Genomic DNA, 27,029 nt, shown 5'->3' with positions numbered 1-27,029 from the left:
CTGGGATGCAGAATTGCCAGGCAGTATCTCTTGTCCTTCTCAGGCCTCTATTGCAGTGGCTGGGTGAAGAGGGGACCCACAGGTGTTATCACCACGACTATGACGGACAGCTTCCTCACCAGCCAACTGTTGCTGCAGGACCTGAAGGCGGGGCTGCTGCCCTCTGGCCCCAGACCTGGCTATACAGCCATTCAAGCGCTGCTCAGCAGTCGAGGTCTGAGCCTAATGCTGTGGTCTGGGAGTGGGGAGGTGTGAGGGCGGCTAATCTTTGGAACATTACCCTTGGTAGGAGGGTCTTGAGGAGTTGAGGGAGGCGATGGTATTAGTTTGTCTTCCTCTCTGTCTTAGGGGTCCGGCCAGTCTCTTTCTCAGACTGGGAGAAGCTGGATGCTGAGGAGGTATCTCGAGGCCAGGGCACTGGGAAACCGAGGGAGAAGCTGGTGGATCCGAGGGAGATGCTGCAGCTGCTGGGGCCCTGAGCCTGGACCCCAGCCCCCCCATGAGGGAAGACGCGGGGCCGGAGGGAGGCAGTCTGAGTTGGACTCTTCCCAGATACAGTGCTGACTGGCCTGGCTTGGAGGCCGAGCTGTGGCCCTTCCAGGGGCCTCTGAGCTCTGCCTTCTGCAAGTTGACCTTGCCAGTGTGGGTCTAGGCCAAGGAGGGAACCTTTGGCTGGGGATGAATGGATGTACAGGCTGACTCTACCCCCTTCTGATTCCCTCCTGATGAACTTTGGAAGCACAGTGAAAATAAAACAGCTATACCTAAGAGCCATGGTTGGTGGGCTACCTTTTTTTGGGGGGAGGGCACTTTCTGGCTTGTCTGTGGCTGCTAGATGGAACTAAGGGAACAAACTTGCTCTAGAGTCTCTTGGGGCCTTGGGGGCTTGGCGGTCAGGCCTGGCATGTACCTACCCTCCCCTTTCCTGCCTATTCTCTGCTGCTGTGGCCTCTCAGTCTTCAGTTCACACTTCAGTCACTGGTGACAAGTCCCTTTCTTGTCTGCCCTTCTGGCCTCACTGCCTGATACCCCAGGACAGAGAAACAGTTGACAAAAGAAGAGAAGGAAGGCAAGACGGAGTGAGGGCACTGGGTAGCTAGTCCCCAGCATGTTCCCGGCTCTCCCTATTGCTGGCAGGTTTGGTCTGGCCCTCCAATCTCCACATGGTCTGTGCCTATCCGTTTTCAAGCTTCCACAAAATCCACAAGCCTTTTCAAAAACTACCCCAGCCTGCGGCAGTTTACAGTCTCTTGTGGCAGCAAGATGCTGGCCTTACTTTATAAAATGAAGGAGCCTCAAAATTAACTGGCCCAAGGTCACGCAGCTAGGGAACTAAGGGCTCAAACCTAGGGCTCCTGGCAAGCTGGTGTTTTTCTCTGAGGCAGCCCTTGCCTCTGAGCGTTGGGTCTGGGGATGGTCCCTGAGCAGGAAAGAGGAGAGGTGGGCAGCTGGGAGCACAGGCTGGCAGGGAGGGGCCTAGAAGGGCCAGGGAGTGCCGGTGGCGGCGGGCTGGGGCGGGCCAGGGCAGGACGGAGGCAACCGGCGGTGAGCTCCATTACAGTCGGCTGGTGAGCCCCGAGAGCGGGAGGCGCGCCTTTGTGCAGCCTGGGACACAGCCCTGCCGCCGGGCGCGGGCGCGGGGCGCGGGGGGCGGGCGGCATCCAGGCCGCGCCATCCTCACTGGTCCCGCCGCGCCCGGCTCTGGTGCCCGCCGAGCGCACAGCCAGTGTGCCAGCTCTCCGGGACTGGCTCTGGGACGAGCATCACACGGGAGGCGGCCGCGGGCTTTGGGCGTAGGTGCAGCGCCCCTTCTCCGGGTGAGTGGTGGGTGGGGGCTGGCGGTGAGCAGGAGGGGCACCAACTTCGCAGGCAACTTAAGGGGCTCTAGTGCCGCGCGGGCAAGGACGGTGGCGACAGACGAGGGACACCCGAGACTGTCCGGCCAGTTCGGGGAGTCAGGGGTCGGGGGGACTACGACCCTCGAGAGCCAGACCGGTGTTGTGGACTCTAGCTAGCGCAGAGGAGGCGAGGAGAGACAGGCTTGGGAGGCAGACTGGCCGCGGGCGCGAGGGAAGGACGCAGGCGGAGAGCCCAAGGCGTTTGTCCCTCGGGTCGCTGAGTCTCCTTCTCGTCGCCTATCGCGGTGGCCCGGCGAGGTTGGGCACAGTCTCCGGACGCGGGAATCTAGATTGCCTGGTCCAACTGTTGCGGGTGGAAGCTGCTGAGACAAGGAACCCTTCAGGGGCCAGGACCTAGGACCGAGGCTGGGTTCAACCAGAGCGCAGGGAGCTGGAAAGGACACAGCTCGGAGAGCAGAAAGGAGGCTGTGGCATTTGCCGGGCTGGTCCCCGCTGGGCACCTGCTGCGCGCATCTGCCATCCATCGACCCCCTCATTGGGGTGAGTTCCCCAAGCCCTCTGCTTCCCACTCTCCTCCTGCCCCTTCCCTGGGAGCTCCTAATACCCTATCCTCTGACCTCCAAGATCAGTGGGTTTCTGGGGTGACAGGATTTGCCCAAACGCTGACCCTTGCTCCCGGGCTCCAAAAGGAGGGTGGGCGGGAAAGGCCACAGGAGAGCCGGTGCCCTGGTGCCCTGGGCCCTGGAAGCACCAGCCGGAGGCTGTGGTCTCCTGGGGCTTCAACAAGGATCCCCGACGGCTGGGAGGAGAAGCCTTAGTCTCTGGCTGCAGAAGCGGGTTGTGCTTGGCCTAGGCAGGCAGGGGGAGGGCTGCCAAAAGTCAAGGCACCTAGCATGCTGCAAATCTCCCAAGGGCGTGTTTGGCGACCCTTCAAAGGTCCTGTTGGGCGAGAGGCAGAAATGCCCCTGGGGACGCTGACCCCATTTGCTCACTTTGTTTCCCATCCCTCCCTCCCCAATGGGACACCTGGTACAGCACTGTTAGTCTTCAGATGGTGGCCCAGTCCTGGCGCCATCAGCAACAACGCCCCACCCCCACCCTCCAGCTACAAGAAAATTTTCGGGGGGAAAAATCCGTATTTGGAGAAGATGCTATTCCATTGGCTTTTTGCAGCAGGTCCAGTTCCTGCCTCTGAGCTAGTTTCGAAACTTGTTAAGAATAAGAACGAGAAAGGGGCAGGTCGGTAGGAAACAGGACGACTGGGGGTTCAATCTGAAGGGACCTGGGCTGGGTCCTGAACCACAGGCCCACCTGCCAGGCTAACCCGGCCATCCCCTGCCCAAGAACTTGAGACCCATACCTGGCTTGAGGCAGGGGGTTGGGGACATAGGACCCGGGGCATAGAGCTGGGGCTGGGGCTGGGGTTAGGGGAGAGTTCAGGGGGCAATAGCCAGGCTGGGGTCGAGAAGTGCGTGGTGCTCAATTTGGCCGCCAGGAGGCGTGGCGCGGGTCCCCGTGCCCGGAGTCACCGCCACTGCCGCCCGCCAGCCGCATCGCATCGCGAGTGTCCTTGAGCGGCAAGTGATGGTGGCCCTTCGGCGCTCGCGCCCCCTCCTCCCGCAGGGGCAGCTGGATGCCACGTTCCCTATGAATTATTTATCGCTGGCCTAAAAATACCCCGAACTTCACAGCCCCAGAGTAAGATTCCAGCGAGGGGAGGGGGCGGGGTGCCCCCGGGGGCTGAGAAGAATCAGCCGGGAGGGGGCAGTTAGTATTGGAAGAGGCAGAACTCAGTGTCCCCACCAGTGTGGACAATGTAGAAAGCTGTCTGGTTCCAGGTGCCTGGGATGTTATGGGGCAAAAGCCAAGGAAGGCGACAACGGTAAAAGAGGGTCATGTCAGTGTGGGTCCCCCAGTGGCAGGAATCAGCAGCCTAGGTGGATGACACTAGCTTTGGGGACTAGAGCTTGCGGGCCTTGGGAGTGGGGGAGCCGTTAGCATCCCGGGTGTGAGGGAGTGTGTCTATGTGTGTATGCACGGCCTTGTGGAGGAGCCTGTGTGTGTGACTGGGGGTTGGTGGAAGCGGAGGAATAGGTCCCTGAACATGTGGGGGCAATGGACCCTTTCAAGAGATGCAGAGAGTCCTAAAGGACTGGCATTGCTAACCTCTCCCCTGTACTCGGGGGAGTTCAGCAAACACAGCTTTAAAGACCCTTTGAGAGGGAAGTGTCATCAGAGACATACAAAAGTCCAGTAACGGTGTGGGGGACCTGAGCAGGATCAGCTCGGGGCTCCACACCCTGCAGGAGAAAAGCAGAGGAACCCAAACCCCGCCTTTTTCCTGGGGGGGTCCAGGGCTGAAGAATCAAGATTAAGGGCAGAAGCCTTAATGCGGACTTAGGTTGGACTCTGAAAGGAAATAGGATTTTGTCAGGGAGAGGTTTCCCTGACCTGGGGAACAGCAGGAAGCAAGGCCTGGAGATGAAGACACATACACAGCATAGCAGGGGTGAGTATCTAGTAGGAGACGAGACAGTGGGTTTGGGTTAGCTTGGTCACTGGGACTCCTTTGTGGGCACCAGGGAGAAGCTGTCCCGCTTGACCCCTGTCTGAGGGACCGGGTGAAAAGTTCTAGCAGTTAGGAGGGCAGGAAGCAGATGGGGAGGAGAGGCTGGGAGCCAGGGACATGGGATGGCATGCATCTTGTGAGGAGGAGATGCCCTGTCACATTGCTTTGTAAGCTCAGGGACTTGCCGGATGCTGCTGCGCTCACAGTCTTACACCCTGCCTCGATTTCCCTCCTCTCCACCTTTAATTCAGGAGGATGTTTTCACATTGGAAGAAAGCTGGCAAGGAACATCCCCCTTCGGAGTTGGGAGAGAACCTGGGCCCTTCCCCCAGACCCACAATGTCCAGGAGAAAACACAACAGCAGCCACAAGTGTGGTTTTAAAATTTCTAGTACCAGCTGGGCGGTGGTGGCACACACCTTTAATCCCAGCACTGGGGAGGCAGAGGCAGGTGGATCTCTGTGAGTTCGAGACCAGCCTGGTCTACAGAGTGAATTACAGGACAGCCAAGGCTACACAGAGAAACCCTGTCTCAGAAAAAAAAAAAAAAATCTAGTACCAACATTAACAAAAGAGGAAAGAGCAGGGTGTGATGGACACCTGTCTTTAATCTCAGCACTGGGGATGGAGAGGAAGGCAGAGCTCTGAGTTCTAGTCTACAACAGTGAGTTCTAGGCTAGCAGGAGCTACATAGTGAAACCCAGCCTCAAAATAAATAGTTAAATAAAATGGAAAATAAAATAACTGGCAGCAGTGATCCTTGAGCCTACTGAGGCCCCTCCCCTGCTGGGTTCTGCTCTGACTGGGCCCTTGGCTGAACAACTATATAATTCATTGGACATTTTATTTTGGTTTTCCTCACCTCTTCAAACTGTCAGGAAGACCCTGCCCTTCACCTAGCTCCCTTGGCCAGGCATGAGGGAGCCATGGCCTTGGTGAAGCTACCTGCCTCACAGCCCTGGTGGGGGAAGGGAGTTGGGTACTGTTTGTGCCTTAGGGTTCCCCTCCCCCACCCCCTTTAAGTTCAATTTGGAATCAGAAAGCTGTGGATTCTGGCAAATAGTTTTGTGCCCTTTATCCCACTTAACCTGATCTGTCACCTCTTCTTACCCTGTTGTCCTTCACCCCCAAGCGCCACTTGTACCCTCTTCTCTGCCTATTTAGGGATGGTGAGGGGGGAGGGGGCACTGAATATGGACAAGGACAGGATCCCTCCTCAGGCATCCAGGAGGGCCTTGCCCCCAAGGGCTTTGCCCTTTCCTGCGGGCTCTCTCCCTGACACATTTGTTAAAAACCAAACCTGAATGAAACTACAAGTTTAATATGAAAAAATTAAAACATGAAATTTTAATAGTATTAAATAGTATTTAATAGTATTATTTAATTAGTTAGGTATTTAGTTAGTTATTGGTTTTATCAAGATAGGGCTTCTCTGTGCATCTCTGGCTGTCCTGGAACTCAACTCTGTAGACCAAGCTGGCCTCTAACTCAGAGATCCTCCTGCCTCTGCCTCCCAAGAGCTAGAACTAAAGATATGTACCACTATGCCTGTCTTAATAAATATATTTTAATTCAATATATCCAAAATATCATTTTAACATGTAGTGAATATAAAAATATCAATGAGGGGGCTGAAGAGATGGCTCAGAGGTTAAGCGCACTGATTGCTCTTCCAGAGGTCCTGAGTTCAATTCCCAGCAACCACATGGTGGCTCACAAACATCTGGTGCCCTCTTCTGTCGTGGAGGCAGAACACTGTAAATACAATAAATAAATCTTTAAACAAAGTATCAACGAGGAGAGCTGAGAAGCTGACTCAATAGATAAAGAATTTTCCATATAAACATGAGTACCAGAGTTTGCATCCCCAGAGCTTACATAAATGCTGGGTGGGCACTGTAGCTTGCCTGCCATTCTAGTGCTCTGGGTTTGAAGGAAAGACTCTGCCTCAATGAATAAGGTAAAGAGTAAGCCTGATGCCTCAGGCCTCCACAAGCACATACACATACTTGAGCATACACACCACACACACACACAGACACAGACACAGACACAGACACAGACACAGACACAGACACACACACACACACACACACACACACACACACACACACACACACACACACACACACACACACACACACACACACACACACACACACACACACACACACACACACACACACACACACACATACACACACACACACACACACACACACACACACACACACACACACACACACACACACACACACCACATACCACACACACACACACCACACACACACACACACACACACACACACACACACACACACACACACACACATACACACACACACACACATACCACACACACACACACACACACCACACACACACACACACACACACACACACACATACACACACATACACACACACATACACATATATCACACACACACACACACACACCACACACACATACACACACACACATACACACACACACACACCACACACACACACAGACACACACACACACAGACACACACACACACAGACACACACACCACATACACACACACATACCACACACACACACACACACATACACACACACACAGAGACACACACACACACACACCCCACACACCACATACACACACACACACCACACCACACACACACACACACACCACACACACACACCATATACACATATATCACACACACACATACCACACACACCACACACCACACACACACACACACACACCACACACACATACACACACACACATACACACACACACACACCACACACACACACAGACACACACACACACAGACACACACACACACAGACACACACACCACATACACACACACATACCACACACACACACACACACATACACACACACACAGAGACACACACACACACACACCCCACACACCACATACACACACACACACCACACCACACACACACACACACACCACACACACACACCATATACACATATATCACACACACACATACCACACACACCACACACACATACACACACACACATACACACACACACACCACACACAGGCACACAGCACATTAAAACAATAAGACTATTACTGAGGTAGTTTTTAATACTGTTTTACCCATCTTCACACCATCTCCAATGTCCAGTGTACTTGTGTGCGGACAGCACACCTCACTTCAGTGAGATGCATGCATTTCAAATTGTGTGTGCCTGGGACTACGGTATTGGTCAGTCCGGGTGGGTGAAGAGAGCCCATTACTGGGAGACAGAGATGGTGGAGGCTTGGGGCTCCCCACGGGGATGAAGTAAAAGAACTGGATGAGCACACAGGCCTTCAAAGGAGCAGTGAGCATGACCGTGCCCTTGGCTGTCGTGCTTGGAAATGATACAGTCCAAATCACATGGTACGGTGTGATTTAGGGTCCTATCCCACACTCAGTCATAGACATGGAGACATCTCACGGGTTCCAGTAACCCCACAGCATTCCTTCCTCTGCTGCCAATCCTCTCTTCTTTCTACCGGGCACTTTGGCTTAAAACCCTGACTTGCTAAATTCCATCTTGCCTGTCAGCCATAACAGTCAACTGTTATCAGCTCCTCATACCTGTGTGAGCAAGTGCTGGGTCCTCCACTGAGAGAAGGTCTGCCTAGTGGGGAGTGAGGAGGCCAGGGTCTGATAGAAGGAGGGGGGAGGAGTTTACAGCAGCCTGCCTGCTCACAACTGCCTGTAGCTCCAGGGGGTCTGACTCTACAGGTGCCCACACGTGTGTGTACAGAGCCCTACACAAACACACACATCTTTACATAATTTTGTAATAAACCTGTTTGTTTGTTTGTTTTAAAGATCATACAGCTAGTAAGTGGTGTTCCTGATTTGAACTCAGCTCTAACATTCCAGTGTCTTTGCTAGGGTTTGGGGATGGTGACCTTTCTAGCTGTTCTTAGATAAGGGTGACACGCTTTGTCCTGGCTTCTGCCTCTCCAAGGTGCCCTGGGGTTGCTCAGCTAACCTATCTCTTTCTCTGTCTGTCTGTCTGTCTGTCTGTCTGTCTGCCTGTCTGTACCTGTCTGTGTCTGTCTCTCCTGTGGAGGGGGGGGGTTCTCTCTTCTCTGTCATCTGGCTGTGTGTTCTCTGGTCCTTACCTCCTGTCTGTTCATCTACCTCTCTCTGTGCCTGCTCTGGTTTTTCTGCAGGACCCTCCAGTGGACATGGGTGGGGCCCTAGGGCCGGCCCTGCTGCTCACTTCACTCTTTGGTGCCTGGGCAGGGCTGGGCCCAGGGCAAGGAGAACAGGCAGTGACGGTGGCAGTGGTGTTCAGCAGTTCTGGGCCACTGCAGACCCAGGCCCCTACTCGTCTCACCACCCAGAACTTCCTGGACCTGCCTCTGGAGATCCAGCCACTCACAGTTGGCATCAACAATACCAACCCCAGCAGCATCCTCACCCAAATCTGCGGGCTTCTGGGTGCTGCCCGTGTCCACGGCATCGTCTTTGAGGACAGCGTAGACACTGAGGCAGTGGCCCAGCTACTGGACTTCGTCTCCTCCCAGACCCACGCGCCCATCCTCAGCATCAGTGGAGGCTCTGCCGTGGTCCTCACCCCCAAGGTGCCTGTCCCTTCCTCCTTCCCTGAGCCAGAGCTAGGCTGGAGCTAGGGTCCACGGCTGAGTTTGGACTAGGGGGAAGCTAGGACTGGGTGGGATTGAAAACATGATGAGGGAAGTGGGGATGTTCCCTCGCTGCAGAGCACCAGTGCTCTGAATTGCTGTCACATCTGTGTCTGGATGGGGTAGGTAGATGGCTTTCCAGCTGTGATGGCCTGGCCACCTACTCTGCTTCTCCAGCTCAGTGGTTAGGCCCTAGACCCTTTGGAAACTAAGCATTCATATGTAGGATATGGCACTACAGGGCCAGGTCACTGTGGCTCCAGGCATGGGAGAGACAGACACACTTGGTCCCCTGGGGAGAAAGTTCCCAACACAGATTCATATACAATTCCAAGTGACAATTCCAAGTGACAGAGGTATTTTGAAGGAAAGACAGATGCCACCAGGGAAGGAGTCTCACGGGGCCTGTTTGGAGAGGGTGTTGGTCAGAAACGACCTTCCAACCAACAGTGTCTGCTCTGAGACCAGAGGCTAAGGGGGAATCGGGAGGGATATAGGGATCTGCTGGGCGCTTTTGCTGAACAGGCTAGCCTGGAGAAGGAGGTGGGACTCACCACTTGAGAAGCTTCTGGCTTTATTGTAAGTAAGGGCAGGTCAAAGAAGGTGATGCGTGAGAACACTGGTTTGATTTGCTTCATTTCATGGCTCCTTCATCACAGAGAATTTTGAGAATGTACAGAGAGAGTATAAAGGCACACCCGTCTACCTTCCGTCCTCTTTGACCCACCTCCCCTCCCCACGCTCCTCCCTGCTGTGGTAAACGGAAGCAGAATTCCAGACAGCTTATTATCCCTCCCATAAATACTTCAGTGTGTACCTCCAGCAGACGAATGCTTAAAAAATGAACCCACCATACATCATCACCTCTAAAATAAATAATACAAATTCTTCAGCCTCCTCAAATATCCAGTCAGTGGCCACCTTTCCCCACCACCTCATAAATGTCACACATGTTTATCTTTAAGTCTGTTTGCTTGGATCAGAAGCTACAGCTTCAAAGTCTCCACCTTTGCACTCTCTCTTTGAGATAGGGTGTCAGTTTGTAGTCTGGGCTGCTGGCTGGAACTTACTGTGTAGACCAGGTTGGTCTTGAACTTGTGGTGACCCTCCAGCCTCCCAAGAGCTGTGGTTGCCACATGTGGCATGCGTCTATGGAAGAAACTGGGTTTGCGGCCTATAGTTTCCCTTTAAAAAAAAAAATAAGATCAGAATGATGACAGTGAGAAGGCTTCTTGGGAGAAGCCGTAGTGGTAAGGAGACCTTAAGAGGAAACTGGTCACTGACGTTCCCCGTGTCTGTGGCCTTTTGGGCGTCGAGGTAGTGTAAAGGAGGAACTTTCTGGCTCCAGAGGCTCTGGGCAGGATGGTGCTTTCCTGTTATCTAAGTCTGGGCCGACATCAGCTCCCAGGACTTTGTTTCTTGACTCTCACTGTCGCCTGGGAAGAGCGCGGAGCCTTGCGCTGGAATTCCAAGACTCAGATTCGGTTGGTGTGGACAGTGCTTCTCAAACTCGCGGGCTCATGGGAAACCGGGAAGAGCTTGCTCATAGGCCGATTCCGGGCATCACCCTGAAATTCTATTGGGTGCCATAGGTGTTGGAGTGCAGCTAGGACTTCTGTAGTTTTTGTTTGCTTCGTTTTGGTTTTTGGTTTTTGGTTTTGGTGATAGGGTTCCCTGTATAGCTCTAGCTGTCCTGGCACTCGCTCTGGAGACCAGGCTGTCCTCGAACTCACAGAGATCCGCCTGCCTCTGCCTCCTGAGCGCTGGGATGAAATGCGTGCGCCACCACCGCAAGGCGACTCCTGGGTTTCTCATAAGTTCACTGATGATGCTGAGGCTTCTAGTCGGTGGTCCAGCAGGGTCAGGTTGGGGGGCGGGAATTTTAGTTTGCAAAATTTCTCAGGTGAATCCAATGGGCCACAGGGCAGGGCTCCCCCGGGGCCCTGAGCCCTCCCCCACAACCCCCCACTCTAGGGTTTCAGGAGCAGGGAAAGGTGGGGGCTGGGGCGCAGGGCGAGGCTCATTCCGCCCCGCCCCCCACTCAGGCCCGCCACGCCCCGTCCCCAGGAGCCTGGCTCCGCCTTCCTGCAGCTGGGCGTGTCCCTGGAGCAGCAGCTGCAGGTGCTGTTCAAGGTGCTGGAGGAATACGACTGGAGCGCGTTCGCCGTCATCACCAGCCTGCACCCGGGCCACGCGCTCTTCCTCGAGGGTGTGCGCGCCGTCGCCGACGCCAGCTACCTGAGCTGGCGCCTGCTGGACGTGCTCACACTGGAGCTGGGCCCGGGCGGCCCGCGAGCGCGCACTCAGCGCCTGCTGCGCCAGGTCGACGCGCCCGTGCTGGTGGCCTACTGCTCCCGCGAGGAGGCCGAGGTGCTCTTCGCTGAGGCTGCACAGGCCGGCCTGGTGGGACCCGGCCACGTGTGGCTGGTGCCTAACCTGGCGCTGGGGAGCACCGACGCGCCCCCGGCAGCCTTCCCGGTGGGCCTCATCAGTGTGGTCACCGAGAGCTGGCGCCTAAGCCTGCGCCAGAAGGTCCGCGACGGTGTGGCCATCCTGGCCCTCGGGGCCCACAGCTACCGTCGCCAGTACGGGACCCTGCCTGCCCCGGCTGGGGACTGCCGAAGCCACCCCGGACCTGTCAGCCCTGCCAAGCAGGCCTTCTACAGGTAAGACCCGCCCAGTCATGTGGGGCACTTCAGGGGACTTGAATGGCAGTGAGCTTGGGCTGGCTCCGGGTCTCTCTTACCTCCCTCTAGCTCCCACTAGCATATGCTACGTCAAGTTCCTTTAGGTCTCTGGGACTTTGCATCCTTATCTAAAGAAACAGCGGGTTTTAGGGTGTGGAAATGTCCACGGGTCAACACAGGGAGACGTTTAAAATAATAAGCACACGAATGCCCTACGATGGTGGTAGTATGGGGTGCCCTTGGAGAGCCACATCCTGGGGCGGGACACCCTGGCATTTCTCCGCCTCACCTCCCTAGGCACCTACTGAATGTCACCTGGGAGGGCCGAGACTTCTCCTTCAGCCCTGGTGGGTACCTGGTCCAGCCCACCATGGTTGTGATCGCCCTCAACCGGCACCGCCTCTGGGAGATGGTGAGATGGGGGTGAGCCCAGGGCCCTCTGTTTCCTGTTATTTCCCCACAGCTGAGCAGAGTCCCATCACTGGGAAACCTTTGAGGCTTCCTAGATGGTTTAGCTCACACACCTCTGTCCCCGGGGGCTCCCAAAACACCCTGCTTTCCTTGCACTACTGAACTTAAGCATTTCTGTCACATAGTCCTGGCCCTAGAGGAGTGACCTACGTCTGAGCTGGCCAGCTGGACATGTAAATAAGTAGAATAAGGAAAGATCAGTGCTTGAGTACAGATGTATGCAAAACAGCCCCGGGCCTGCAGTGACTATTCATGCCCATAATCCTAGTACTCAAGGGGCAGAGGCAGGAGGATTGCTTCAAATTTGAGCCTAGCTTGGTCGATTTGATTTACATAGCAAGTTACAGGCCAGCAGGGCTACACGGTGAGAACTTGTTTTGCTGCCCAACAAAACAAAACAAAACAGAAAACAATCCAAAACACCAAGTGAACAGAGAGGAAGGTGGGAATTTGTTTTGCTTTCAAAGGAAGAAACCAGGGAAGGCATTACTGAATATGAGATCCATAAAATAGGCTGTAGAGGGTTGAGTAAGAGCCCAGCAGGATGGGTACTAACCTGGTATAGACAAAAGATTGTTCACTGGTGTAGTGGATAGTTGTGGGGGGCATGAAAACAAATGGGGAAATATTGGACATGAATGTTGGCTGAAGACTTTGTGCTGGGGTCGTGGTGATGTGAGCATGGTGAGACAGCCCGGGCTTTAGGACGGTGTTTTGGGTCAGCAGCAATGAGGTGACAACGCTGGCGATCACAGGGCCTGGAGGAGGCTATGGGGAGCCTGTCCTTTGTCCATGTTCAGCCACTGGCCTGTATGTCTGTCTTCCAAATGCCTCTTCCCAAGCCTCCCTAATCTGTCTGCCCTGGGTATCTTTAGGGCTTGTGGCCTTGGCAGATGGTCTCCAGAAGCCCTATCTAGAGGGTGGGGAGCGGTGCTGCGGGCTGGGGCTGAGGCAGGCTGTTCTCTGCAGGTGGGGCGCTGGGATCATGGAGTCCTGTACATGAAGTACCCAGTGTGGCCTCGATACAGCACTTCTCTGCAGCCCGTGGTGGACAGCCGGCACCTGACGGTGGCCACACTGGAAGAACGGCCCTTCGTCATTGTGGAGAGCCCTGACCCTGGCACAGGTGGCTGTGTACCTAACACTGTGCCCTGCCGTAGACAGAGCAACCACACCTTCAGGTCTGGTGTGAGCTGGGTGCTGCCATGGGCGGGTCAGCTGCTGTGTGGGTAGGCGGTGGGGTCCATATGCCAGGCTGGGAGGAAGAGCTGGGGCTGGGAGCTGTGGTGGGCTCTGACTTGTGTTGGTGGCTGCAGCAGCGGGGATGTAACCCCCTACACCAAGCTCTGTTGTAAGGGCTTCTGCATCGACATCCTCAAAAAGTTGGCCAAGGTGGTCAAGTTCTCCTATGACCTGTACCTGGTGACCAATGGCAAGCACGGCAAGAGGGTGCGCGGTGTGTGGAACGGCATGATCGGGGAGGTATGTCAACCCCAGGTTCAACCATAGGTTCGACCCGGGCACCCTGCTTGCTAGATGTCATGTTTCCTTCAGCCACGTGGTTGTGCAACTGGGCTGTCAGCTCCACAGTGAAGTCCTGGGACCTGAGCTCTGAGGACCCAGGGAGGGGGTGGCCAGCTCCACTGGGGACCTCTTCAATCCCCTCCTGCCCCTAGGTATACTACAAGCGGGCAGACATGGCCATCGGCTCCCTCACCATCAACGAGGAGCGCTCTGAGATTATAGACTTCTCTGTGCCTTTTGTGGAGACCGGCATCAGTGTGATGGTGGCTAGAAGCAACGGCACAGTCTCCCCCTCAGCTTTCCTGGGTGAGGTTTGGGTGGCCAGTGAAGGCTCTGGGCACGAGGATCCAGGGGTGGGTGTGGGGGTCTGAATAGAAAGGTGAAGTTTGGGGTGGACCCTCAAAGCCAAGCATGCTACCCTTGAGAGTCTTAGAGGGTGGTGGGACGCGGGTGAAGAGGAAATGATGGCGTAATGCTAATGCTGTGGCTTCTGGGCCATGTCAGGGTGAAAAGACTCTGACAGGCCAACGGAGCCACTGATCGGCTGGCTACAGGCTGTGCTGTGGCTTGGGCCGTGGACCAAGGATGAAGCATGTGGGCAGCATGAGAGAGATGCTAATGGTTTTCTTACTCCATTAGGAACCCTGAATACTGGGGGTCAGTCCCATTGTGCCAGGCCCCCAGGCATATTACAGGGTTACAGCATACAACTAAGGTCCTTCCCTTTCCAGGGTGTCCAGTGAGGGGGGGGTCAGGTGGGGCTTGTATCATGAAGTGACTCAGAGAGCTGTAAGGGCAGGTGGGATTCTGGGGAGGGGCTGAGAGCTGGCTAGGTCAGTGTGAGACCCCAGCTCTGCCCCTTCTTGCTGGGTGGCTTTAAGAAAGTCACAGAGTTGGGAGCGGCAGTGCACACCTTTAATCCCAGCATCTGGGAGGCAGAGGCAGGAGGATCTGTGTGAGTTTAAGGCCAGCCTGGTCTACACAGCGATAGTGAGTTCCAGGCCAGCCAGGGTGAAACACACACACACACACACACACACACACACACACACACACACACACACACCACAGCGCCTCTATGAGTGTCAGGAAAGACAGTCACCCCACTTCCTAGGATGACCTTCCCAGCAAAGGAGCAAGTGGTTCGGATAGTAATGTCTTCTTAATCCAGGAGACAAACTCGGAAGGGTCCCAAGTCAATGGAATATGGAGTAAGATTTGCCCTCAGGGCCTCATACTCCAGGTGGAGGGAATCAGAATCCTCTCCAGGAACAGGTCCTGCTGGAGATGTGGGAGCTATGAAGATTTAAAGTGGAGTCATGTGTGGTGATCCCAGGGCAGAAGGAAGGAGGAAGCCTTGGACCCTGTACACTGTCCCTTCTTAGGCCCTTTGGGGCTCTGCTGCTCTGAGGATCGGGGCGCTTTGGCCTCACCTGCAGGGCTGCCACGCTCTCCTTTGCGCTCATCTCCGGTTGTTTCTGCCTGGTGCTGCTGGGATGGGATGGGTGGGCGGGGCTGAGGTCTCTGAGCCACGCCCCTTGCCTCGGTCCCCAGAGCCCTACAGCCCCTCCGTGTGGGTGATGATGTTTGTGATGTGCCTCACCGTGGTCGCCATCACTGTCTTCATGTTCGAGTACTTCAGCCCTGTCAGCTACAACCAGAACCTCACCAAGGGCAAGAGTAAGCTGCTCCACAGGCCTGGGTAGAGGTACAGGGTGGAAAGACTAGTGATGAGGTTCCCACCAGGCTGAGCCCTTCCATAGCGGGTCAGGAAGCCCCAGCATTCACCCTCTCACCCCCAGAATCTGGAGGACCGTCCTTCACCATTGGCAAATCTGTATGGTTGCTGTGGGCACTGGTCTTCAACAACTCTGTTCCCATCGAGAACCCCCGGGGTACCACCAGCAAGATCATGGTCCTGGTGTGGGCTTTCTTTGCTGTCATCTTCCTCGCCAGCTACACGGCCAACCTGGCAGCCTTCATGATCCAGGAGCAATACATCGACACTGTGTCGGGCCTTAGTGACAAGAAGGTTCCTGGGCCACAGCCAGGTGGAGGGTGGGGACACACCAAGGGTGGGGATAGACCTTGGATGGGCAGACACAGGACAAACAGTCTGGGGGATCGGAACTAAGGCTGGAGTGGGAAGAATTTGGGGGCCTGGGGAGAAGGATCCATGACTGCTCAGGTCCACAGCCTGAGTGGCCTTGGCTAAGTCTCCCTATCTCAGCATCTTGCTTCCATTTGTTAAAGACTGGGGAGGCCTGGGCTGGGCCTAAGACTGTGCAAGTCAGACTTGGGGCTGGGACTTTGGTACCCTGAAGGCTACACGAAGAGGGTGGGAGTGGCTTGCTTTCTGCCCATAGTTCCAGCGACCTCAAGATCAGTACCCGCCCTTCCGCTTTGGCACGGTGCCCAATGGCAGCACAGAGAGAAACATTCGGAGCAACTACCGTGACATGCACACCCACATGGTCAAGTTCAACCAGCGCTCGGTGGAGGATGCGCTCACAAGCCTGAAGATGGGGTGGGTCCCCAGCCCTGTGCCCTCCTCTGCTTCTGGCTCCACGCCTCCCCAGGAAGCACCCATAGGTGTCCCTTCCTTAGAGACCTGAGGTGGGGACAATGGAGCTGGCATGTCTTGTGGAGCTCCTAGAGAAGGGGAAGGGGATCTTGAGGCAGAGTTTGGGGTGAGGACTATAAAGTGGCAGGCTCTTGAGGGCACAGCGGATGAGCGGAGTTCCCTGCCCTCTCTGAGGAGCGAGGAAGGGATCCTTACAAGGGCACCTCTGGTGGTGCCTGCAGGCTCCTCTACTCAGTCCCCTGGACGCCCCGGGTTTGGTGCTTCCCTCTCCTCTGTCTGGGTCCTTGGCCCTGAGGGCTCAGCCTGTCTCTAGGAAGCTGGATGCTTTCATCTACGATGCTGCTGTCCTCAACTACATGGCGGGGAAGGACGAAGGCTGCAAGCTGGTCACCATTGGATCTGGCAAGGTCTTTGCCACCACTGGCTATGGCATTGCCATGCAGAAAGACTCCCACTGGAAGCGGGCCATAGACCTGGCACTCCTGCAGTTCCTGGGGGATGGTGAGTACCATCAATTGCAGGGTCCAGGAAGGGACCAGGGTGGAGCCCAGAGCCCGTGGTTACCAGCATCTCCACCATCATTTCTGTGTGCACAGAGCCTCCACAGGGAAAGGCCTCGGGGGTGATGATGGGGCAGCTGGGGTGCAAGTATGAGGAAAAACGGACTAGCCCTCAGGAAGGGATGACTTGTAAGAGGGAGCAAGGACCAGAGCTGGGGGTTCCCCAAAGGGCAAGAAAGGCAAGGATGCACTCTAGTTGCCTGGTGGGGTTCTGAGTGGCTGGGTGCCCCCAGGCACCTGCTGGTTTTCCTAGGTGAGCATTTCTCTTCTGTCATCTTGAGATTACCTGAGGGTGGGGACAAACTTCTGCCTGCTCCCAAGGTAGAAGCAGACTAGCCTTGGCAGCAGGGCTCAGGAGTTGGAGTGGCCAGCCCAGCCTGCTCTAAACCAGAGAAAGCTCTGAGTTGACAGTTCCCTCCATAGCTGATAACATGTTGTCTGAGCTGGGCATGGAACAGGGGCCCCAGGTGGAGAGATCATGAGTTTGAGGCCAGCCTGGACTACAAATCAAACGCTTGTCTCAAAACAAAATACACCCCATGCCTCGGGGCTGCAGAGATGGTTCAGTGTCTAAGAGTGTGCAGTGCTCTTGTAGAGGACCTGGGTTTGGTTCCCAGCGCCCACATCAGATAGCTCACAGCCAACTGTAACTCCAGCTCCATGGGGATTGGATGCCTCTGGCCTTCATACATAGCACCTGTGATGTCCATGCACAGACACACATAGACAAACACATAATGAAAAATAAAAATAAATCTCACCCCCATAATCTTAAACTCAAAACATGGTCGATACCATACATTCTGTGTAATAGTGAGAGCAAACAAGAGTGTTTGTGATTTTCCAGGGACCCAGCTCGAGCTTGGCATGTCAGTGGTAAAGAGTGTATGCTGAGGAATGACCGAGTGAATGCTAAAATTTAACCAACTGGCAAGCCTTAACCGGCAGCCATGGTAGTGTCAGCCTGTAGTGTCAGCTTGGGAGGTGGAGGCAGGAGGCTCAGGAGTTCAAGATCTTCCTTGCCTACTATCAAGTTCAAGGCCAGCCTGAGCTACATGAAACCCTGTTTCAAAACAAAACAACACCCCAAACAAGACCTTACTGGGCATATGGGAGAGGCAGGCGTTAACTCTGCAGCTAGCTTCTCTCTGCCTTTTCTTCTTGCTTACTGGCTGCCCCTGTCCCACCTCTGCTGCACTGGTCCCCACTAGGAAACAAGGATGTAGAACCGTCCTCTCTCCAGGCTCAGGGAGTGTTGGTAGGGCTTGCTGCAAAGCAGGAGGTCCTGAGTCTTGTATTTACCCTCTGTCAGGAGAGACCCAGAAGCTGGAGACGGTGTGGCTCTCGGGGATCTGCCAGAATGAGAAGAATGAGGTGATGAGCAGCAAACTGGACATTGACAATATGGCAGGTGTCTTCTACATGCTGTTGGTGGCCATGGGGCTGGCCCTGCTGGTCTTTGCCTGGGAGCACCTTGTCTACTGGAAACTTCGCCACTCAGTGCCCAACTCGCCCCAGCTGGACTTCCTGCTGGCTTTCAGCAGGGTAGGTGCCTGACTCTTCCTATACGGGTCTCAGTGTAAGGGACAGCAACCTAGATGGCTGTGGACCCATTTACAGATGTAAAACTGAGATCTTGGGAAGAAGCGTTTGCCAGCATGGTGGAGCTTTGCTAGAAAGTGTCGTGTCGTTAGAACAAATAAACCTGATATTTCATTCATCTGCAGAATAGCACATTGCCTGACACACAGTTGGGGCTTTAAAAGCTGTTACTTGGAACATGGTTGGGGACAGTGATGGCTGGTCTCTGAGAAGACGGCTCAGCTCACGGCCTGTCTTCCCCTCTATTGCCTAGGGCATCTACAGCTGCTTCAACGGGGTACAGAGCCTCCCCAGCCCTGCGCGGCCGCCCAGCCCCGACCTCACAGCAGGCTCAGCCCAGGCCAGTGTATTGAAGATGCTGCAGGCGGCTCGGGACATGGTGAACACCGCGGATATGAGCAGCTCTCTGGACCGCGCCACACGCACCATCGAGAATTGGGGCAGCAACCGCCGAGCACCTGCTCCCACCAGCTCCGGCCCGCGGTCGTCCACCCCGGGTCCTCCAGGACAAAGAAGTCCCAGTGGCTGGGGGCCTCCTGGTGGGGGCCACACCCCGCAAACGCGCAGGGCCCCGCAGCTCCCCGGCCGCCCCGCGACGTGCGGGCCGCCTCTGCCCGAAGCGTCCCGAGCACCGTGCAGGCACGCTTGGGATGCGCGGTGGCCGGTGCGGGTCGGACACCCGGGGCGGCACCTCTCGGCCTCCGAGCGGCGCGCGCTCTCGGAGCGCCCCCTCTTGTCCGCGCACTGCCACTACAGCTCCTTCCCTCGAGCTGAAAGATCCGGGCGCCCCTTCCTCCCGCTCTTCCCGGAGCCCCCAGAGCCCGACGATCTGCCGCTGCTCGGGCCTGAACAGCTGGCTCGGCGGGAGGCTCTGTTGCGCGCGGCCTGGGCCCGGGGCCCGCGCCCTCGCCATGCTTCCCTACCCAGCTCGGTGGCAGAAGCCTTCACTCGATCCAGCCCGCTGCCTGCCAGGTGCACCGGTCACGGCTGTGCCTGCCCTTGCCCCCGAAGCCAGCCATCCTGCAGGCACTTGGTTCAGGCACAGTCGATGCGGCTGCCGTCCTACAGGGAGGCCTGTGTGGAGAGTGTACCGGCGGGGGTGGCCACCTGGCAGCCCAGACAGCACGTCTGCCTGCACACCCATACCCATCTGCCGTTCTGTTGGGGGGCTGTCTGTCGTCATCCTCGACCCTGTGCCAGCCACAACCCCTGGCACATTGGAACGTGGGAGCCTCCATTACACAGAGGCAGGACCCTGGGGCTAGGCACAGGCTACAGGGACAGTGGGGTGCTGGAAGAGATCAGCAGGGACGCCCGTGGGACACAAAGTTTCCCAAGGTCCTGCACCTGGAGGCGGATCTCCAGCCTGGAATCAGAAGTGTGAGGTACCGGCTGCTCTGGTTCCTGTTGGACTGGATTTGGTGGCTGGCCTTGGCCATGTGTAGTGGGCAGACAAGCGTGGGCTTCTCTGGCTTCTACTTTGAAATCCTGGCCACAGGACCCCAGCGAAGATGATGTCTGCCATGGCCAGCTTGTGACCTTAACAGGCTCAGGTCCTGGTGTGGGCTGGGATCTTGCTCATCACACAAAGTCTTGCAGTCACAGGGAGTAAAAATGGGTCCCTGTCCCGGTGCCAGCCAGTTCCTGGTTGTGGCTGCTGTGGTCCTAGGCTGGGAACACAGAAATTGGAACTGGAGAAGGGGGTGGGGCCATCCCACCCCTTGCTCCAGGAGGTTGGAATTTCTTCTCCTTGGATCATTGGAGCATTAAAGCAATGTTTTACAACTCACTTGGTCCTGGCTGCCTCATTCTACATCCTGGAGGGTGCCCAGTACAGCCTCGGGTGTATTCTGGGCTAGACATCTGCTTACAGCATGTGGACAGCTCCTTCTAGGGAAGCCTTAGCTTCAGGGGTGTCCAAGAGCAAGGTGGGAATAGGTCAGGCTGAGGCTGGGGGCTCCCGGGCAGTAGAAGCCATGTGGTATTCAGGGCCAGTTCCACCTATTCTGTGATAACTGTGATCACTATGTGGGCTCTGGGACTCATGGATTGAGTTCATCACTCAGTAGGGAGGCTCTTTCTGGGGAGTGGCTGTCTTGACAGGTTAGGAGACCCCCCCCCTTGCCAAGAGCCTGTGTCACAGTGTCTGTTTGGGGACTCTGCCAAGCTTGCCTCGGGCCTGGCCCATGGTCTCTGGAGGGTGGGCATAGGCGCTGCCCTGGGTCAGGCATGGTTCAGCTTCACTATGCCAAAACTTTTCAGGTGGGACAATCCGTCCATCTGTCCAGCTCCCATCCTCCCTCTGGGTTCCCAGCTGACTACCTTTCATTGTCACACATCACTGGTTCTGGGGACCTCTGTAAGGATGGTGTTTGCATCTTTTGAAGCCTTTCACATTTTCCCATCAGCAATTACATCTATTCAGCAATGACTCCGTGAAGTGAGCAAGCATCAGTCGCCATTCCAAGTGTGGTAAGCATTACCAGTCCAGTCAGACCCCTTTGTCCCGTTACAGATATAAAGCAGGGGTCCCGTTGTCCTCCACAGGTTAGGTGGGGTGGAGGCTGGCAGATAATTCTTCCACGTGACAGAGCAGGAGGTGAAGCCAGGGGAGGGGGGTGCTGGGTCCAGTGACCCCTGGAGCCATCCTAGTGTCCTCTGCCTATGTTGCCTCTTCAGTCTCCAAAGATCACGTTGCTTGGGTGGGGCCACAATAACTGAGCTGTTTGAGTTTTGTCTTAGGGAAAATGGCAGGGTCAGTTACATTTCCATTATGGACAGAGTCTGAGCACCCTGAGAACGGGTAGCCCCCTCTTCTACAGTCATAATAGCTTACTGCCTTTTGGCTGTTCACAAGATGGAACCAAGCAACAGCAACAGGTGGCGATTGTAAACCTAGGTGAGCACTGACAACATGCTCTCTGGAAGGGAGCCTGACATTGGACCCAGACACGACCCAGCTGTGACAGGGTTAACTGATAGCTGTCGGTTTCTGGACCTGAGCCCTTGTTTTCCCACCCTCCTGAGTCAGGGTCTGTGAGCTGCAGAAGGCTGCAGCAGGTGAGTCGGGGAGGGGAGGGGCGGGGGAGGGAGATCTAGGCTGCTCTGCTTGCTGCCCGAGACCATTAATAACCAAGAACTAGAAAGATAATTAAGAGTCAAATGTGGAACTGAGCCTGCTGTTGGCTGCGAGGAGGGCTGCGCCTGCTTGCTGGCCCAGGTGCCAGCAGCCTGTTTGGGGGTGGGCAAGAGGGGCAAGAACTGATGTCTTAGCTTCCGGTTCATGGTGGAAGAGCCCCTGGCTCTCTCGGACTCTAGAGGCGGTAGAAAGACCATGGGGGAGGAGAAACGTGAGGTCACAGGAGAGAAAGCATCCAACATGGGGCCCTGGCAACCCTACCTTCAATGCTGTTTTCTTCCTTTTGATGCAACATGCAAAAGCAAGGCCCTGCCACTTGTCTCCCAGTGGTATGTGCTTACAGTATGACCCAGTTCCCTCCTGTGGCTGCCCTAGCTGCCTCGCTCATTTGTTTTTAGTCAAAAGCTCATACACACATCAGCCTTTTCCAGGGGAGCCAGTGCTCATAAAGGGGGTGTGGGGTGACATGAAATTTCTAGCCATGTCCCTCCGGCTTTACTTACCTTGCTCTTTGCAAGAGGAGGGACGCCCTCAAGTTTCCTAGAAGACTATGGAGCTACGGTCAATCCTCTTCCCCAAACCCTCAGACTCCTGGCCGATACCCAGGGTCTGAAGTGCGCCGGGCAGCGGCTACAGGACTACCATTTCATTAGGAGTTGATAAAACCAAGCAGTACCTGCCAGTCTAAACTGAGTCTTGTCAGTTAAAGCTGGCAAATGACTAAGGAGGCAACTGTCGGTAATAGCAGCTTTATTAAGGACTTCGGTGCTGGGCTAAGTTCAGTCCTTTCATTTCCATGATCTATGATCTGGAGGGACCTAGGACAGGGATGGTTGCAGATGCTACTGCTCAGAGGCCACAGGGTCTGACAGTTTGGCCCTCACAATGTATCCAACACTGTGCCAGGCATGCAGCATGCCCTGGGGAGGAGGGTGGACAGGGCTTGCCTGCAGCCTGGCTACTAGCTAGCCTCGGTGGCCCCTGGCAAGTCAGTAGGCAGGTCTCAGCTTTCCTCTGCCCCTGGGTCTGGAACCACCAGCTACTACTCTTTGGCTGGAGCCCCATGAGGCTGGCATTGCCTGTTGCTGAGGCTCTTGGTCCCATGTGGTGAGGACAGCTGTGTGGCCTTGGGCCTGGCCTGGTGCCCACTGCCACTTTCTGTTCCTCAGCAGTGTCCTGCGGGCTGTCACCTGCCATCTGCCCCAGCTACCCGCCTCAGGTGAGGTGAAGCCAGGGTTCCTGGCACTGTGCTCTGTGCACAGCTGGGCCTGGTGAATGCTCACTCCCACCTTGACCTGGCCTGCCCTCGGGGAGGGGCTGGTCCAGAGAGCAATGCAGATAGATGGCAGAGCCGACTGCTGAGTTCCAGACCTCCTCCAAGGAGACTCAGATCTGGGGCCAGGCTCCTCTGCTGTCTTCCTGACCATTAACGTCAGGGCCTCTTTGCAAATACACACCGTGACCTGGTCTATCACCTTACCCAGGGCATACAAAAACATTTAATGTGCTTGATGCCTGTGGGGGAACAAGTGTCACCCACACCAAGGGATGCTAAGCTCTTTAGTCCTCTCTGTGCCCAACTCCTCTCTGCCAGTGACACAGGCCTGGTGTGGTGAGGAAGGCGACCTCATGTGACTTCTAGCAGACCAGACAATGGGTGGAGATGGACAAGCAGAGAACCTAGACAGCTCGCAGTGAGGAGGGCTTCAGCTTGCCATCAGTGGTCACTGGGTCCCTCCTCCCTTCTAGGCTGGGGCTTCCCTAACTTAACTTGGAGATGGCAGGGAACACAGCAGTCACCCTACTGCTGTGTGTGGCTCCAGATTGCCACATAAATCAACCTGGGCTTTATGATGCTAATAAATTTTCCACCAAAATTTGGTTTGGAGCCTGGGGCGGGATGAGGTGTGTGTGTGTGTGTGTGTGTGTGTGTGTGTGTGTGTGTGTGTGTGTGTTGCAGTAAGATGATTTAATTTGCTTTGTCCTTAAGCAAGAGGGAGAAGGGTAAGTAAGATGTTTTAATTGAGTTCTCGGCAAACAGCCCGAGCATGGGAGGATGGGCCATCTTCCTTGTTCCTGGACCTGCTACTGTATTGCTTTTCTCCCTTGGCCCACCCTGGGGCAGGGTCTTCTAGGAAGATGCTGCAATGGCAGATGGGTATAGGGACGTCTGTTTTCCATGTGGCTGGGCGATGCTAATGCTTAAGAACTACAAATATGTGGCTGTGTTGACAAAGCTGTAGACAGGCCCATGGTTACCTAGAGATTCTTGGATGCCGGGATGCTGGGGCCAGAGCTAGCGGGTGCCACCAGTGGTCCCCACATTCCTTGAGGGTTCTGCACAGACCCCTGGGTCACAGGGCATCCAACAGCATAGCAGAGCTCAAGCTTTAAATATGGCAGGGTGTAGAAGGGAAGGGGTGGCTGGCGCAAGTTCCCTCATGAGGGAGAGACGAGCAAGGCACTGGAATTAAGAGGGAGGGTGGGGGTCTGACACCCTTCACCCCAGAGGCAGCTCTGTCTAGGACAGGCAGGACGAGGCCCAGGGTTGGGGCAAGTCAGGGTCAGGAGGTATCCCTGGTGCCCAAAGCACAAGGCACATTGAAAATGCAGTTCATTAATTCGCTCGTGGTTCCAAGGCATTGGGCCTGGTGGGTGCATGCGTGACTGGATAGGAGGCAGCTGGGGAGCCTGGCCTCCTCCCATACCCTCCAGCTCCACAGTGGCCACTGAGCACCCACGACCACACTCCTAAGGGCGCTACCGCCTTAGTGTTGCAATGCAGCATGGGAGCAAGCTAGGCTATGGAACACAGGCCAGACCCTTCTCAGGGGGGCACTCTGTTCTCTCCCTGCCCCAAGTCCAGGGCAGTCAGCCACTATGGGTATGGGTAGGGTGGCGAGGGCAGCTTCTCAAGTGGTACCCCGTACTTCAGGAGGTCCCTGAGCTCCAAAGGAGACGCCAGGGAACAGAGGGTCCCTTTCAGGGACCCAAATCAAAAGGGCTTTAAACCCTGTGGAAGGGATGCTTCATCCGTCTGCTGCACCAGAGCCGGCACCCACAGCAAAAGCTCTCACAGCTCTTGTCTAGGGACCCTGGTACCAATGAACACCTCCTGTCCTTGTCACCAGAGCTGGCCAGGCCTCCCACAGGAGGAATACTTAGCAGCTGTCAGGACTGTCAGGAAATGTGCCCTGCCCATCACAAGCAGGTTAGGAGAGCCAGGGCCTGGGAACTCGCCTTTGAAGAGGCAGCAGCTGCTAGTGGACGGTCGAGGATGCAGGAGGGGACACTGGGTCTAGTATAAATAGCAGCAGTACCAGCCAGCACTGTCTCCCCCACTGCACAGAGAAGGGAGCCAGCCTCCAGTGGCAGGAGTGGAGGAATGTGTGTGACAGACTGGGTCCATCCCAGAATCTGGGAACAGCCATGTTCCCAGGCAGGAGGGCTGTCTTGCAGGGCGAGGCCTGGGTCGGGAGAGGGCACCAGCTGGAGACGTGGAAGGCCTTCTCCAAGAGCCCCAGTCCAGCAGGCTCATGGAGACTGGGTGGCAGTTAAAAACTGCCTTGAGTCCGGGAGGCTGGCGCTGGGCTGTCCCTACCTCCTGTTGTCAGATACATCCTGATATCAGAGCTGGGTCTCACTGAGGACGATGTTGGCTGTGACAAAGAAGAAGCAGGAGAAAGCCCACAGTAGCACAAAGGCCACCCAGAGGGTGTGGCGGAACGGGGACCTGTGCTTGTTGATAGTCCCATAGCCAAAGGTCAGCTGGGTGTCCTTGCGGCAGAGGTACACCAGGAAGGCAGGGATGACATACTGGATGCCGGTGCCCGCATAGGCTCCTGTAATGCCCACCAGGGACTCCAGGTCATGGGTACAGAAGGCCACCAGAATGGGAGGCACCAGGGTGATGGTGGGAAACACCACTCGGTCCACCACCCATGGGTACGTGCCACCCTCTCGGTGGAACAGTGTTTTCCAGTTGTTGCGCAGGGTCACCGCAATAATGGGGAAGTTGGTGCTGATGGTGAACACCGGGAAGAGGCCCAGGAAGAATCGGACAGCAGCCAGGCTCACAACATCGCACCTTGCAAAATTGAGGGTGTACATGTCCATGAGGCTGTCGCCACGGAAGCAGAAGATGGCCGTGAAGGAGAGGAGTCCGTAGAAGGCCAGGATCAACCCGTAGTCCAGGAACAGCAGGCGTGTGACATGGCGCTTGGAGGAGATGGGGGTGATGAGGGATGGCAGGGAGTGCTGGCACATGAAGGAGTAGACACACACCCCAAACAAGTTCCGAACCCCCAAGAAGTTGGCCAAGGGTGGGTGCCCCTCTCCCTGTCTGTTCCCGATGCGTACCAGGGCCAGCACAATCATGATGGCGAAAGCTGTAAGACAAGGAGGGGTCAGTCGGTGAGGGTGACTGACTTCAGTCTCTGCTCTGCAGGGCGGTGTAAGGACTGGAGCCCGGGGAAGGAACCGTGAAACCCCACAGCCCTGTGGGAGCTGCTGAGCTTATGAGTGTTCTAGGTGCCCACGTCCAGTTTGTCCTCTCTTCCCAGAAATGGCCTGGACAAGACCTGGACGAGTCTGGTAAGGAGCTACCGGCTCCCTCCTCATCCTTCAAGGACACTGAGAGACAAGGGGCTCTGTCGGCTTGCTGTCAGGGGCACACCTGGCCAGCACTCATTCCTTCTCTCTTTCTTAGTTTCAGGGCCCTGTGCCTGTGGAGCTGGGTGTGGTGTGAGGAGCCAAGAGCTGAAAGGCACACAGCACACCTGGGAGAGGGCGTCCTCTTAGGCAGAGGTCCCCGGCTACATGTGGGTGAGAGGGCAGGAATGCTGGGAGTTGTGTGAAGGGCCGGGCAACCAGGGTCTTCAGCAGGCGGGAAATAGTAAGGGGTCACTCCAGGGAAGAAAGGACACCAGAGAGCAGTGCTAGAGACAGGTAAGTCTCAGGACAGGTCCTAAGGCTAGAGGCAAATGGCGTGTGGCTCTGTTCTTCTGGGCTTGGTGGCATAGTTAGGGGACAGGAATTTGCTGCAGAAGAGCGTCTATAACCCTATCTGTTCTGATGAACTACAGGCTGCCCCTGGAGCTAGAGGCAGCTTGGCTCCACCAGTGGGCCACTTACCAGCCTGCAGATATCCAAGTAGAGCACTCACTCCAGCACAGCCAATGGCAAGCTTCCTGCCAACTAAGATGGCATTTCTAGACCTCTGAGGCTTCTGATGTCTGCGACTGACATCACCCAGAAATGCCACACACACAGAGACCCCCGAGTCTTCATCTCCATTTTGAATTTATATATCCCTATTGTCACTATTCAGAACAGGT

At 55.7% G+C, this 27,029-nt stretch overlaps 3 protein-coding genes across 5 annotated transcripts in view; 2 read left to right on the top strand and 1 right to left on the bottom strand.

Moving 5' to 3' along the window:
* Fdxr (ferredoxin reductase) overlaps positions 1–772 on the top strand; it is an 8,259-nt gene extending 7,487 nt beyond the window's left edge. Inside the window, exons 11-12 of the mRNA XM_027425733.2 lie at positions 44–214; positions 349–772. Of these exons, the coding sequence (XP_027281534.1) occupies positions 44–214; positions 349–479 (302 nt within the window). The 3' untranslated portion in view covers positions 480–772. The remainder of the gene's footprint in view (positions 1–43; positions 215–348) is intronic.
* Positions 773–8,667: 7,895 nt separating this feature from the next.
* Grin2c (glutamate ionotropic receptor NMDA type subunit 2C) lies at positions 8,668–20,336 on the top strand. The gene is made up of 12 exons (XM_035447184.1): positions 8,668–9,066; positions 11,194–11,792; positions 12,111–12,225; positions 13,254–13,465; positions 13,601–13,766; positions 13,961–14,114; positions 15,363–15,488; positions 15,611–15,840; positions 16,175–16,335; positions 16,706–16,893; positions 18,265–18,497; positions 18,808–20,336. Exons 1-12 carry the CDS (start codon positions 8,668–8,670, stop codon positions 19,936–19,938), a joined length of 3,714 nt encoding a protein of 1,237 aa, XP_035303075.1. The 3' UTR covers positions 19,939–20,336.
* Positions 20,337–22,426: 2,090 nt separating this feature from the next.
* Tmem104 (transmembrane protein 104) overlaps positions 22,427–27,029 on the bottom strand; it is a 60,658-nt gene continuing 56,055 nt past the window's right edge. For all 3 annotated transcript variants that reach the window (XM_027425731.2, XM_027425732.2, XM_035447185.1), the window contains one exon: positions 22,427–26,081. In XM_027425731.2, coding sequence (XP_027281532.1) covers positions 25,321–26,081 — 761 coding nt within the window. In that variant the 3' untranslated portion in view covers positions 22,427–25,320. The remainder of the gene's footprint in view (positions 26,082–27,029) is intronic.

Source organism: Cricetulus griseus, chromosome 7 (genome assembly GCF_003668045.3).
Source record: "Cricetulus griseus strain 17A/GY chromosome 7, alternate assembly CriGri-PICRH-1.0, whole genome shotgun sequence".
NCBI classification, from domain to species: domain Eukaryota; kingdom Metazoa; phylum Chordata; class Mammalia; order Rodentia; family Cricetidae; genus Cricetulus; species Cricetulus griseus.
Note: the sequence above shows the minus strand (reverse complement) of the source record. Positions and strands in the feature narration are given on the sequence as shown.

What these genes read in the sequence shown, in the direction of transcription:
- Grin2c (XM_035447184.1), top strand. Translation starts at nt 8,668, where the DNA reads ATGGGTGGGGCCCTAGGGCCGGCCCTGCTGCTCACTTCACTCTTTGGT. An exon ending in GAACCTCACCAAGGGCAAGA is followed by an intron (nt 15,489 to 15,610) that starts GTAAGCTGCTCC and finishes TCTCACCCCCAG; the next exon opens with AATCTGGAGGACCGTCCTTC. An exon ending in CTCACAAGCCTGAAGATGGG is followed by an intron (nt 16,336 to 16,705) that starts GTGGGTCCCCAG and finishes GCCTGTCTCTAG; the next exon opens with GAAGCTGGATGCTTTCATCT.